Below are 14639 nucleotides of genomic sequence, written 5' to 3'. Positions count from 1 at the left end.
CACAACCCTCCTGTAACTTTTTTTGAATTGAGTTAGTATTTAGTAATGCAACAGACGAGTGACAATTGTATTTCGCATGAAATCAGTTACAGTTCGATCCAGCGATTGTATTTCGAAAAAGACTATAACCAATCTCGATTGTTTACATCGTAGAGCAGATTCACCAATACAACAAAAACTCACAGCTGATGATTGTTTGCGAAACCATAGGTTTGACTTGTTAGTTGAAAATTAATTGTCCCCAATGAATGTTGTCAGTTTTTGTCTTTGTGAATTGATAAAAAAAAACTATTCCGAATCTAACACTTCACGACGGAAAAAAAGACTATTGATGACACCTGTCGAATGTAAATAGCTGTGATATTCACTATCTTCCGATACACCTTCAGACACTGACTTATCCTGTTCATGGTGAAATATTGACTTCCGATTTTGGATCTAGGAGAGAACGAGCTGAACAGTGATTGGTATAGTTTTTCAGAAAGACAACAGCAAACGACACCTAGGATCTATACTACTTAGCCTCAATCAATGTTCCGAAATTGATAGCGGCTTCACTAGACCCAAAGACAATCTCTACCATCTAGCTTCATACAGCCGTTGACTGCGATGTCACTTGTTGGTTGCACTGAGCAGCTCTTCGAGGTACCCTGTAAGCAGACAGATCCGCAACCGGATTCTGATTCCGGCTACCCATCGCCCGAAACCTGCCAGGAGGGACGATTTACCTCGCCATCCCAACATATAGAGGAAAACCCAACTTATTTGGAAGCAGATTTTGCTAACACTCTTACCCAGCAGCATGAATACGATATTAATGGAGATGTCGTAGGTACCGTGTCCGTGTATCCTGGATCTATACCGACAACGCTGTTACAACAAAACTATCATACACAAGAAGAACAATACACGATGCAGCTTAATCTGGAATCGAACCAACTAACCAATCAACAGAACTCAGAGCTCACGCAACCTTGCGAACAATTCTCATTCGAAAAACAGCCACCAACAATTTCAGTTGCACCGTCGACAATCAGTCCTACCATTCAGTACGATTCCCAACAACAATGGTGTTCAACAGAGCTTTTACAACAGAATCATCAACCGCAATCACATCACTATACGCATTGGCACACGCCAGAGTCACAAGCTTCGGCACAACAAATTGATACACCGGAGAGGAAGACAATCCAGCAATCACCTTCAGATACTGACACTCAGGTTTATCACCAAGTTTGGACCACAACAACGCCGATTCAAAAGATAAAACAGAATGAAGCTCAAATTCAGATCATACATCCAGATGCAGTAGAATCTTCTTCGTCGACAACGGTCTTAATGGTCTCATTGTCGTCACTATCGCCTTCTCCAAGTTTATCTTCGAACAGTAGTGTAACATCCGGTACGGTTTCGGCAGAACCGACTGTAGTTGCCAGCGATTTAAGATGTCACCTATGCCAAAAGACCTTCGATCGACAGGCCAGCCGTACGCAACACATCAATACGGTTCATTCAGATAGCGAAAATTTATGCTTGAAATGTGGAAAGAGATTCAAAACGGTTGAAAGACTTGACTACCACATTGCGAGTCACAGCCGCAAAAACAAACCTTACCCATGCGATATCTGTGAAAAGGAGTACATTCATAAAACTGATCTCCTCCGCCACCAGGACGGTCATAATTCAAACGGCAAACGATTCAAATGTAACCCATGTGGCGTAGGGTTCAGCCGTTTTGACCAATTCAAAAAACACAAGACAACCAGGAAGCATCAGAAAATCGTCGCCAAACAAGGTAAAGTGTGTGATCAGTGAAATGTTCTTTGAACATCTCAACAATTTTTGTATCACCAACAACCCGACGTTAAACAATCACCAAAATAACTATTTCGTAATGGATAGCCAACTGTAAGCCAACTATAAACCTAACCCACATGTAGTAAAGTCAACATTGTTAAATCAAATCTTTGTGGTGAACAAAACAACAGAAACAGAAAAAATCGAATGAATATTTTAGCATTTAACATAATAATTTTAACATAAGAACCCATTAGCAAAAATTGGACAACATCAGTATGAACCGAAACTGAGATGAATAAATGTAGTGAAAATTTTAATAGGCTTTTTTCTTTGATTTTTTTCCACAAATTTGCAGGGGATATTCAAATCTAGAGTCGATGAGGACCCAAAAACATGGATCTATCTCGGAACCATATTAATGAAATAAAAATGTTGAGTACTTGAGTACTTTGAAATCAAGATCATTTCTTGTACTTAAAAGTAAACATAGCGAAAATCTGTCCTTCTCAGGCCAGAATGAATATTATTTCCGAAATCTCGTTTCGCCGAAAAGCTGAGAGTTTGCGTTACCAGAATCACATCACTCACCACAGTGAACCCTGATTCTTCTTACCCGTTCCCAATGACAAATTCCATTATGATCGTAAGCGAACCACGCTATGGACGCGACGCATCTGGCCGCGAATATCATACTAACATTCCTTCCCTTCCCCTGGTGACTGTAAGGACGTGGCCGGCGTCGTTATTGACTATTCAGCCATTCTATGCCAAACCAAACGATTTTCGTGAAAAGTGGTAGTTTTTTTCTTTATCGCAAAATATTAGACCCGTATTTTTTCGTTTTTTCATTAGGGTGCCCATATCCATTTTAGGGTGGCTTGAAAAACCATTTTTTCACCTTTTTTTCTCAAAAATGACTTTTTTCAAAAATTCATAGCTTTTGAACCACTAAACCGATTCAGATAATCGATAATCGAATCCAATTACTTAATCGGAAAAATATCGCGCTTCCAAAAATTTGGGTTTTGTTCTCGTTATTGATTATTGATTGTATTGGTTTTTTGTTGTTTTCATGGTTTTGGACTAGAGGGCGCTATATTTTTTTATATTTTTTCTTGAAAGCTGAGAACTTTTCACATAGGATATCCATAAATCAGAGATGTGATTTTTTTCGTTTTTGAGTTATGAATTTGAAAAAGTTAACCGATGGTTAAAAACATCAAATTTTTCCCCTTTTTTCCACTACAAAAATTCAAAACTTTTGAGCTACTGGATCGATTCAGATTATCATAATATCAAATTGATGCCAATGATCTAGTCTTCTTTAAAAAAATATTACATTTACGCAAAATTTGGAACTTTGCTTCTTTAATTTTTTTATTGTGTTAGTTTTTCATGGTTTGCTCGGATAAAGATAGAGGACGCTATATTTTTTATATTTTCTTTCTTGAAAGCTGAGGTTTTTCTAAATTACACATCCCGAAATAAAAGATTTTTTTTTTCGTTCTTGAGTTATGATTTTTCACATTTACAATGGTTTTAGTCTGCGTTCAATAATCCTATGCAACTAGACAAGATCTAATCTACTAGATTCCAATTCCAATTTCGCAAGTACAATTTTTTTTTCAAAAAAAGAATAGCTTATTGGTTTCAATTTTATACGTCGATTATCTAAATCGGTCCAGTAGTTGAAAAGTTATGAATTTTAGAAAAAAGTCATTTTTGAGAAAAAGGCGATAAAACTAATTTTTCGGACCACACCTATAATGGAAATGAGCACCTAATGAAAAAATAAAAAAATAGGGGTCTAATATTTTGCGATGAAGAACTAAACTACCAGTTTTCACGAAAATCTGTGAACCACTATATCGGTTTGGCATGAAATGGCTGTATTTAAAGTTAGAATCACCGAAACTTGCACAGTGAGAATGATTTGCTAACCCCAACCGTCATTCAGTGTGTTCTTTGTGCAATTTCGCTGGTTCAGGTCGATCATGGAGAGCAACAACGAAGTGTACAGTTTACCCAAACTTAAGCTCTGCAGGTAATCGATGAAGATTATGGGCCCTATTTCAGGAAACGAGACGGGCCATTCGTCTCGTCTCGTCTCGGCTTCAGTCACTGTCGAGACGAGCAAAATATCCCATTCCAGTACACGAGTTTCATTGAAATGTTTTATTTGGTAGACTGGAGAGACTTCAGTCAGTTTTTCTCGGTATGATCAGTGATGTCAGATGAGAAGACATGTTTTTGTTTTGAGAAAAACAACAAACAGTTTCAAAATTGATCAATCGATACTCTTTTCTCCGTGCCAAAATATTTTTAAAAAAACATAACAAAAAGGAATAAGTTTCATATATCTTTTGGTTCCATTGATATTTTTCCTCGAGCATATGGTTTTATCTCTCAGACGTTTTGTTATTATGGATTTTTTGGGGCAATGTTGTTTTATCAAGAAAAGTTTTAAATCTATATATACGTATTTCCAATAAAGCAGTTGTTTTGAATTACTCATTTTCGTTCAATATGTGAAGACCCTTTTCGTGCCATGTTCATATATTCAAAACAGTCATCTAGCATCCCTGGATACGATTTCAATGTTTACATTTGGTTGTGTTGTTTAGGAGAGGTCCATTTGAAAATCTGTAAAATCTTGCAATTACTGAATTGAATTTGATGGTTGCAGTTGAAAACATACATTGCTTATGCAATACTAGTTTAGCCGTGAAACAATTTTTGAAGATAAAGGCGAAGCAGAAGAATACCGATGATTTCAATCAACAAGGTGAACAAACACATCAAACAAACTAGACGATTCGACTGATTCATCGACGAGCCCGGCCAAACGGTCGTCGAGCCAGACGAGCTACTCGTTTGTTTTTAGTCGAGCTCGGCTTCTGGAATATGAAAACAAACGAGACGAGCGCTCGTCTGCTCGTCTCGTTTTCTGGAATAGGGCCCTATGTCATGTGATTCCCAAAAAATGGAGGATAAAATCGACTGTTGGTCTTTTAGCCACTTTGGCCGGCTTTCGTGGCTTGTCAGCCACTCTGCCGACTGCCTATTGGACTCAGGAGTGTTGTAATGGATCTACGTTTCATCCATTGTCACAAAACATCGAACGAAGTCCACTCGATTACAATTCAACAACGCCAAACCGGCTGGTGAATCATCCACGCACCGCTGTTTTGGTCGATGGTCAGCAAACGCGGCACCCATCGCGCGTATAGCTTTTCATTTCCAAAACGTCGTGCAAAATGTATCCCATTCGTTCTTTTGAAATGCCTACGGCCTCAGCTAACTCGCGTAACTACACTTTACGATTGTTCAAAACGAGTCGAAGCACTTGTTTTACGATTTCTGGATTCGTGGCCTCTTTTGACCTTCCAGAGCGAAGTGCATCTCAGGTGCTTGTACGGCCCATTTTAAGTTCACTAAACCACCGATAAACTGTTATTCTCGAAGTAACAGAAGTGGAATAATAATCCGTAAGCCACTACATTGATTGTTCAGCAGTTTTTCCCATCAAAACCAATGTTTGATCAACATACGATATTTTTCTTCTTCCATTTCCTATACGAATGCTCGGGTAGTGACAAACAACTGTAGTTTGTGAACGAATAAATGAAATGTCATGAAACTTCAGACAAAAGCTAGTGATAGATGGACATCTCGAAATGAATCTTGCTAATTTTTAGTGGCACCATCTGTTGAAAAATTCCGGGACTTTTCAGCACATCTAGTAAGCTTGTATGCAAATTGCAGTGAACGTATTTCTTACTTTCGACCTAATTATGCAACATTTGTTGAGGAATAGCATCCCACGCTGTTTGCCGTCTAAAAATCGTTCATACTCCGCGAAATCAATGAATTTTGACGTGGGACTACGTCTAACCGGAGTATATAGGGGGGGTAAAATGAAAATCTAAACACCGGAAATGAAAGATTCCGAATGCTTATAACTCGTACATTTCTTACTGCATCGGAAAGATGTTTGCATTTGATTGGGAATGTTTGCATTTGATTGGGAATATTTCTACGCTTCTATCACAGTTAATAAAATGTCATTTTTCATTAGATAAACAATTGAATAACTGTAAAATGTTAAGCGTTATCTAAACGCCCTAACTGCCTCGTTTTGATAGGCCCGATTTACGGTTTCCCCAACACAACCATCAAAACCAAGTAGCCTTGGAGATATCGGCATTGCAAATACATGGAAGTTGGGGATATTTTTGTTCCGACTGAAATGTGTTTCCCTAACACAGACTTCGAATCCATGGAGTGTGGGGAATTTGGCATTGCAAATACATGCAAGTCAGAAATTGTTTCATTCAATCAAAAATTTAATCAACACAAACAAATGATTGCTAAGCTGAGATAGTCCCACGGTTATATCATAGATATAACCCACCCGTTTTTTTCATCCAGTATTGTCCATAGATGCTCAATAGGGTTGAGATCTGGGGACTGGGGTGGTCACTCAAACATTTTAATTTTTTTAGACTGAAAATAGCGCCTCGAAAGCTTTGAGGTGTGCTTGGTGTTAATGTTCCTGTTGGAAAATATAGGCTTTCATATTCATTTTCCTGGGTGACAGCTTTAAGTTTTCCTCCAAGACTTTGACGTACGATTCACGAGTCATCTTTCCATCTATCTTGACAAGATTGCCCACCCCATTCCAGTAAAAACAGCCCCACACAAGGAGTGATCCTCCTCCGTGTTTAACTGTTGCTTGAGTAAATCTGGATAGCCGGTTGAATATTTGCGAAGTAAACTCCACCCTTGCATAGTAAGTAAACTGTCGCTAGCGTATATGTATTGCTTCTCCTCTGAGGAAAATTCTCAGAATCTTTCTGTGCCCGAAACCACAAAGGTGACTTACTCTGCTCGTTTTGTGTTTATGTTTCCCCTAGAGCCTTTTCATGGTCCCCGGAACTTTCTACTAAAGAGTTATTTATGAAATTTCGACATATTCGCAAATAATATCTGAAATGATAAACCAACAAATTAAATAAAAAAGATTGCGTAGTCCTACATCCTAAGCGGTCGTCTCTCGGATGCAACCTCTCGATTATTTTATTAGAGTGGTCCAAAAACTCAAATTTTACAACTTTTTCCCAAAAATGACATTTTTCAAAAAACTATTGAATCGATTTAGATGACAGACACATTAAATTGAAGCCAATTAGCTCTTTTATTAAAAAATATTGAACTTACAAAAAAAGGAATTTATTTTCGTAATTATTGTTTGTATTCGTTTTTCATTATTTTCATGGCTTTGAAGCGCTATATTTTTTTATACTGCTGAGGATTTTTTACATCACATATCTCGATATCAGAGATGCTATTTTTTCGTTTTTAAGATATTATTTTTCAAAGTTAACCGATGGTTTGAAAAAACAATTTTTCTACCTTTTTTCCACTACAAAAATTCATAAGGTTTGAACTACTGGACCGATTCAGATGATCGACATACGACATATAAATTGAAGCTTATGAGTTCGTTTTTTTTTTGAAAAAATATTACTTCTCGAAAATTTGGATTTTCGTTTTTGTAATTGTTGATTGAGTTAGCTTTCATAGTTTTCTCGGTTAAAGATAGAGGGCGCTATATTTTTTGTATTTTTTCTGGGAAGCTGAGGTTTTTCACATAATATATTCGAAAATCAGAGTGGTGTTCGTTTTCGTTTTTGAGTTATTATTTTTTAAATTTAACATGTTTTAAGTTTTCGTTCAATATTCCTATGTGACTTGACTAGACCTATGCGACTAGAATCCAATTCTTCCGCAAGTGTGATATTTTTTCAAAGAAGTTTAGTTATTGGCTTCAATTTAAAGCTTGATCATCTAAATCGGTTCAGTAGTTCAAATGTTATGAATTTTCGCAAAAAGTATTTTTTTGACAAAGGGATAAAAATGATTTTTTGGACCACCAAAAACGACTACAATCAATAATAACGAAAATGAAATCCATTTTTTGACAAGTTCAATATTTTTTTTATAAAAGCTCATTGTCTTCAATTTGATGTCATTCATCTACAGTGGTTCAAAAGTTATAAATTTTTGAAAAAGTCATTTTAGGGAAAAAGTGGAAAAAATTGATTTTTCGGACCACTCCAATGTACATATCGAGGTGGAACAGTAGGCGAAGTATATCTGCATTGGCAAGCAAAATATCTTGTCGTAATTATTTGCATTCAATATGGAATGTATATAGAAGAAACAAAACAATGTTGAAAGTATTCACGGTTGCATTATAATTTGAGCCAAAATTCTCATGAAATAATTCAACTGATTTTTTTTCAGCAGATGACCATTGTATCGTGGCTTATCTCGATTATTTATGTGGTAAAACGGTCAAGAGAACAATCGTATGCTTAGTTCTCGAAAGCAGTAACATTTTCGGTGAAATTTTGATTAATTGGCGATTATTCTATCACATCATACACACCGACACTGAGAGCCTGCGCAGGTTCGCCTTTCTCCGGAAATTAAGAGACGACGCGAGCGTTTTCCTTTCTCAGAACATACTGCTCCCGAGCCCGACTGGCTCGGTACTTTTTATTAACTTCATTGTTTACATTAACATGGTGGTTTTTGCTTACTTGTTAACTTATACCCTTTGAATTGGGCTCAAATTACACGCGCACGCTTTCCGCTGCTGGCACTACGCGCGCTCGGTTAATTGCCGAACAGATTGAGGAAAAAAAAGTTGTCCTAAGCATAAACAGTAAACCGCGAGAAATTGAACTGCCCCTCCGGAAATTTGGCAAATAATCGAAATTAAATTAGGTCAGTTCAACGTACGTAATAGCAATAAATGAATTCAGGGTGGTTCAAGCCTTCGAAACATCAACTTCATAACGTTAAAATAATGAAACTTCGTTTGTTTCTATGAACGTGGGGGAGTGAAAATGTCACATGGAAATATTACTTTTATCCGTCTTTTTCGACGTGATTTCATAAATATTCACTGCACGCTATCACATTAGCCTTATATTCAACGGGAAATCCAAAAAAAATGTACGTTTTTAATTGATAAATTACTTCCTGAAAATAGCATTTTCACATGGATGCGGTGGGCAATCAAAGGTAAACATAACGACTGACGTCACTGTTTGAGAAATAGTTATGGCAGCACATGTTATGTCTCTCGAAACTCTACCATCTTCATTATCTTTTTTCCAGTACATTGGGGCCACCCTAAAATGGAAATGGTCACCCTAATAAATAAATAAAAAATACGGGACTAATGTGTTGCGATAAAGAACATTTTGACGAAAATCTGAGAACTACAATATCCTTTTGGCATGGAATGGCTGTATTAATCTAATCCTAAAATAGAAACAATTTCTATTCATTCAGGATAATCGGAAGTAGACCTTTCGCCGTGTTTCAATGATCCTACGGGAGCTACATTTTTAGTCCTTAATTACATCCCATAGCGCAAATCCAAATGAACAAATGTACGTCCTCTGGATACGCCAAGATTTCGTTCTAAAAATGCCACCAGGCCGGCGAATTGCTGGTTGTTTATCTTTTCTTCGCTAAAAAGTAAAACAAGATTCAAAATGTTAGCAAAAATACGAAATTAAACTTACTTCATTTCAGGTGACTAGCTTCCACCATCTTAAACACAGGTGACAAATACACGTGTTTTCCTCCGTGACATGGCAGTATCGTGGTATTCATAATAACACCGAGTTCATCAAAGTTGTCACGACGGATGTCTTCCGGATTCTACACACAGGGTGGCAGCCGTACTAACGTTGTATACAATTCACTTCGTTTACACCGTGAAGTGACGTTCGTGATCAGGCCATGTATATGATTCAAGCATTCGGAGTTGACCACTGGAGATGAAGTGCTGTAGTTTTATGCTTCCGTATCGCTGCTTGCTATTTATGACAAAACAAAACAGTATGCATGTTTCTGTTTCATCTTTTTCTCATATTCGCGTCTCACACTTGTGTACCTGGTCCTTCCGCGACTGAGGAATTTTCTTTTAAGTTCCTCGGAGGAAAGACATGCCTGTATTTTTTATTATTTTAATTAAAAAAAACTAAGTGTATTTATACTTTTATGTCAATAATAATAATTACAAATAGTTTTCATTATATAGATTTACTCCTTCCCGCGTTTCTGTCGTGTCTCATTCTTTCCTCTGTTTCGCTAATATTGTTTAGCTCCGTGTTCATTTTCATTTTATTCGTATGCATCGCGATTTTTTTTCTCGCAGTTCGCGTTCGTCCATCTAAGTATTTTTTGTTTTAATTAGTGTTTTTGTGTGTTTAATGTTAAATTATCCTTAATTGAATTTATTTGACATTTATATATTTCCTTTCTTTTTTTTGTGTATCAACGATTCTTCTTTTGCTTTTCTTTAAATAATAGGTTATTAAGAGTTCCCGTTCTACAAGCTAACGTTAGCTCCGTAATAAAGATTTACTTTATATACTTTTTTGTTGTTTTCTGTTTTTCCTTTCTTCCTACAGCGACTCTTTCTCCTCTAATATTTACTCGTTGATTCCTTCATAAATGAATCTATAAAGGAAATGGTTCTAGGTGCGTGCTGCTCTTTAATTGTAACAGAAAACGGATCATAAAAAATAATTTAACTTTCTTACTTAGAGACGCGTTTTGAAGAAAGTATTCCACTTAAACTAAAAAGGAAGAAAAAAATCTCACCACAAGACAGAACAAAAAATAGTGAATAGCTTCGCCGAAACGTTCCCCGTTCTATTCTAGCAGCATCATTCAAATGTACACATAGCTCAACTACTATTATATTGTTATTTTTTTCTTCAATTAAATTAAGGGAACCAATATTTCTCTCCCATTTCAGTTTTGCTCTAGAATTCACTTAAGATTACACACATCCAGTTGTACAACAGAAGAAAAAAGTGGGAAGAAAATCAGATATTCATATTTACTTGTTTATATTTACCACAGCTATTTCTTCCACTTTTTCTTTTTTGCTCAATCCTCATTCTCGTCGTGGGTCAATTTAGATCTTAAACCCTATATATCTCACTAGTATCAGCAGCGTTTGTGTTCCACCCTCATTCGCCGCGAAGAAGACGACCAAATATTAGCGTTTTTCTTTTCTTAAGTATTCGTTCCCTTCGAAAATCGCGAAGACTAACGGAGATTCTCTTGATTTTGTATGTTTTTCTTTGTTTTGTTTTCTCGGCGAATGCGCGCTTCAGGCGGAATAAGGAAAAGTCCACCACAAACATATTCCCGCTTCAGACCATTATCGCTCTCCACCGAGGAAAGACTCCTCTAGTAGCACATTTTTGTTATTTTTGTTTGTTTGTTTATTGTAGCGCCCATCCATATGTGGATGTGGGGTGCGCTCTAATATACTATTTGTTGTTTCAATGATTCTTTTTGTTTTTGCTATATTCATACTTTCATTGTTTAGCTACACTTCTAACACATTAATTTACTTCCACTATCAAATCAATTAATAGATCAAAGTTCACTTTCGCAAAGTCGCATTCGCATCGTGTGTGTGTGTGTGTGTTTGTTTATGTGCTTGCCTGGAGCGAAGTGTTGTCTGTTAATAAATTAATAATTACACGTTTTCCCTTTAACCCTCCTACACAGCTTTTATTCCTCAGCATCTCGTTTTCCAGCAGTGAAAATTATTGATTAAATAGTTTGTTTTGTGTGTCCACAATTCTTGCTTCAAGTTTTCGTCTAAAATTTACAAACTGTATCTCTCGACAGAGAAACGATCTTCATTTGTTTCCCCGTTGAAATAAACTCGCTTTTTCATTTGTTAAAATCATCCAATCAATTAACGCTATGAGTATACACAATTGCAGTTTATTTCTCCCTTTTCCATCATTTTGTCAATTCATTTGCTAAAAATTCCCCTCTAAACTCGCAGCAAAGCAGAGCATAGAAAGCACGAACAAATGACTATCAATTAGCTATCAATCAAGAAAAATGAAGATCAATCGAACACGGTTTTAGCTTTCACAAAGCCATTACCCGTTTTGTAATCGTAAACTCAAGAGAAGTTCGGATGAAACGATTCATAAAGAAAGATCACGAAAAACTCAACTAACTCACTCTACCTCGTATCAGTTATTACACGAAAGTCACGATTGAAATCCCTGCGTTCGGTGCATGCATCATCAGTGGCTGCTATTTATTGGTATTGTGTAAACAAAAAAAAAGAAAATTCTACGCCGTTTCACACCCGAATGTGAATCCGCGAAACGTAGCAAAAAAAAACAGTGAAACGTAACAAAAACAAACGCGGATAATCCGATTCGCCAGAAGAAATAAATAAATCATCAATCTTGGTGGCTAGTTTAATCTTTCCGGATTGTGTCCTCTGACAATCTTGTCGTCTTTTTTATTTCCTGTTGTTGTATTGTGACCTACCTACCACTACTCTCTCGGTAGGGATTTCTTTTTGTTGACGCCTTGACGCTAAGGTCTTACCTCTCTAATCAGCCTGAACATTAGCGGATTTTGATATAACAACATCACTACACTTAACATCGTCGGGCACCCTAATGCTCACTACTCTCCCTCGCTTTCATCCCTGCGTTTTTTTTTTGCTCATAATTTCACCTCTATCACACACGCATTATGTTTGCTCTGGTTTGTTCTGATCTTTTTCGCACTCACTTCAACACTAGCAAAAACTTCTTAAAATTTACTGTACACAAGAATATTTACTCTTCTTTTTTACTCATCCATTTGTTGGTTATATTTCTAGATTCTCCTCTAATTGTCTAGTATGTATAATTAATTAATCAGTAATTAATATTTTCTCTGCTGTCTGTCGCCCCCTATGATCCTGCTTGAATCTAAAGCTGAATGTGCTTCAGTATTAACGATTTCTTCCACTACGAAGAAGCAGTGATGGGATGATGGGATGGCTGCGCGCCAGGTGGTTGCGGCGGAGGTGCCGAAACAACGTCACTTGTCTGAGATCCTGCAGCGCCCGACGTGGGACTACCTCCTCCTCCTTGTGATGGTGTGGGTGGTGGCGGTAGTGGTGGGGACTGCTGTAACGTCGACGACGATGACGACGCTTCCGCAATTGACGGTGGCGGAGGTACAAATGCAGGTGGCCCACAACTACTACTGACCGGAGCCGATGGAGCCGGCATCGATGATGTTAATTGAGTAAGTGGTTCGGTGTTTTTCGCTGGAACAGTCGCTGATCCGGATCCTGCCGGAGGTGGAGGTGCCATCGTTGTGGCGTTGGCGCTGCTATTTGTTGCATTACTGCTGCTACTGCTGTTGTTGATGCTGCTGTTGTTGATGATTATCGAGTTTAAATGCATCGACGATTTGGAAGCTTCAGACGAAGAGTCTTTTTCCGAATGCTTCTTCGACTCGCTTTTGCTGCTGCTACTACTGATAGATTCTAGCTCCATCGTTGTCAATGGTCCGGTACCTCGTGAACATTGGAACAGAACCCGTGAAATGATCAGTGCCACCTGTTGAAATAATAAGAATAATAATAACCTGTTAATAATCTATATTAATAAAAATGGAGTTCTATCTGTATTTGTGTCTGTTCTAATACGGATTCGAGACACCTCGCCTCTCTCTAAGGGTGGGTTTAGACTAGGGATATATTCATGTGAAGAAATATGATGAGATTTATAGAAATCGCATCAATCGTTTACACTAGCGTGAACTTCTATAATGAATATATTCATATTTGCGGTGAATTTATTCACCTGAAGTAGAACTGCATCCAACTTTAGTGATTTCTCACCAGTGAGAAATTCACAAGCGTTTACATATGCTGAATTTATTCAAGTTATATATACCTCGAATAAGTGTATCATATTTATTCTCACCCGTTTACACCTATTTTCAGGTGAATAAATCCATCTATAGCTATAGATCTCCCTAGTGTAAACCCGCCATAAGAGGGGGCTGCCATACAAATGAAACACACATTTCTGCATAACTTGAGAATTCATAGAACAATTGGAACCAAAATTGGAATTTGAGGATAGGACCACTTCTTCTCTTGGAAGGAGGAAGCATATTTCAATCAAACATGACAATTGAAAATTTTCCAAAAACTCTGTAGGAAAATGGGAATCAGCCAAAAAAGCTGCAAGTCACTATAATAATACAGAAAAAATCACGTATGTACAACCAATCCGCACGTTGTTGAAGGCATTGCTGGAATCAAAATAGGCGACTGCACAACGACGCGAGAAATTGATTCGAAGAAGAAACAATAATGTGGAGTTCATCGTCACACATACCGTTCATACGACGCTCTCTATCTTCTTCTTCAATGGCTTTAATGGTGAGGAATAATACATTTACTTACGAGACGCTATCATAAGCAGCACTGACACAGCCTTTGCTATTGCGAGACCAACACGCATGCATTGTCATGACATCACAGCACGTGTGTTTAAACAAAAAAAAAGATGTCTTTAATGAGCTTCATTACAACATTACGGTATTCGGTATTCGGTCAAACACATTGTATTCAGTTGAATCGAAAAATTTCATGCGTATTCCATTTCTGTAAAACGAAAATAGTAATGAATTCTCTGGAGAAAAAAACGCACCTTCAAAGCAACAATTATAAATGCACATGGGTTTTACCGTATCAAATATGTGCTCTGTGTAACAGAGTAACATATTTTCTGCAAATGGGTTAAAATATTGAACTAAAATTGCCTCTGACGATTTTTATTATGGATAAAATTTAGGTGGAATTGCAAGGAGTTATATAGAGAAATAGTTAAGTTAGGGTCAGATCTATGTCTTCCAAGTATTTTAACAACACCTATTTTCTTTCAAATTTTAACCATTTACAATTGCTTTCG

The 14639-nt window shown here is 37.2% G+C and overlaps 2 protein-coding genes across 10 annotated transcripts in view; one reads left to right on the top strand and one right to left on the bottom strand.

Moving 5' to 3' along the window:
- The first annotated feature begins 212 nt into the window (after positions 1 to 212).
- Positions 213 to 2095, top strand: LOC129778966 (myoneurin-like). 2 transcript variants are annotated; one of them, XM_055786165.1, is made up of 2 exons: positions 213 to 411; positions 474 to 2095. In XM_055786165.1, exon 2 carries the CDS (start codon positions 610 to 612, stop codon positions 1813 to 1815), a length of 1206 nt encoding a protein of 401 aa, XP_055642140.1. In that variant the 5' UTR covers positions 213 to 411; positions 474 to 609; the 3' UTR covers positions 1816 to 2095. The 2 variants fall into 2 exon arrangements, with proteins under 2 accessions (XP_055642140.1, XP_055642142.1); XM_055786167.1 differs by having other exon boundaries at positions 254 to 347; positions 443 to 2095.
- Positions 2096 to 12130: 10035 nt separating this feature from the next.
- The window catches only part of LOC129780205 (trithorax group protein osa), a 299734-nt gene continuing 297225 nt past the window's right edge, over positions 12131 to 14639 (bottom strand). For all 8 annotated transcript variants that reach the window (XM_055788228.1, XM_055788226.1, XM_055788221.1 and 5 more), the window contains one exon: positions 12131 to 13274. In XM_055788228.1, the coding sequence (XP_055644203.1) occupies positions 12675 to 13274 (600 nt within the window). In that variant the 3' untranslated portion in view covers positions 12131 to 12674. The remainder of the gene's footprint in view (positions 13275 to 14639) is intronic.

This window comes from Toxorhynchites rutilus, chromosome 3 (assembly GCF_029784135.1).
Source record: "Toxorhynchites rutilus septentrionalis strain SRP chromosome 3, ASM2978413v1, whole genome shotgun sequence".
Classification (NCBI taxonomy): domain Eukaryota; kingdom Metazoa; phylum Arthropoda; class Insecta; order Diptera; family Culicidae; genus Toxorhynchites; species Toxorhynchites rutilus.
This window is presented reverse-complemented; position numbering and strand designations above follow the sequence as displayed.

Excerpts from the sequence above, each read along its gene's own strand:
- LOC129778966 (XM_055786165.1), top strand. The coding sequence starts at position 610 with ATGTCACTTGTTGGTTGCACTGAGCAGCTCTTCGAGGTACCCTGTAAG.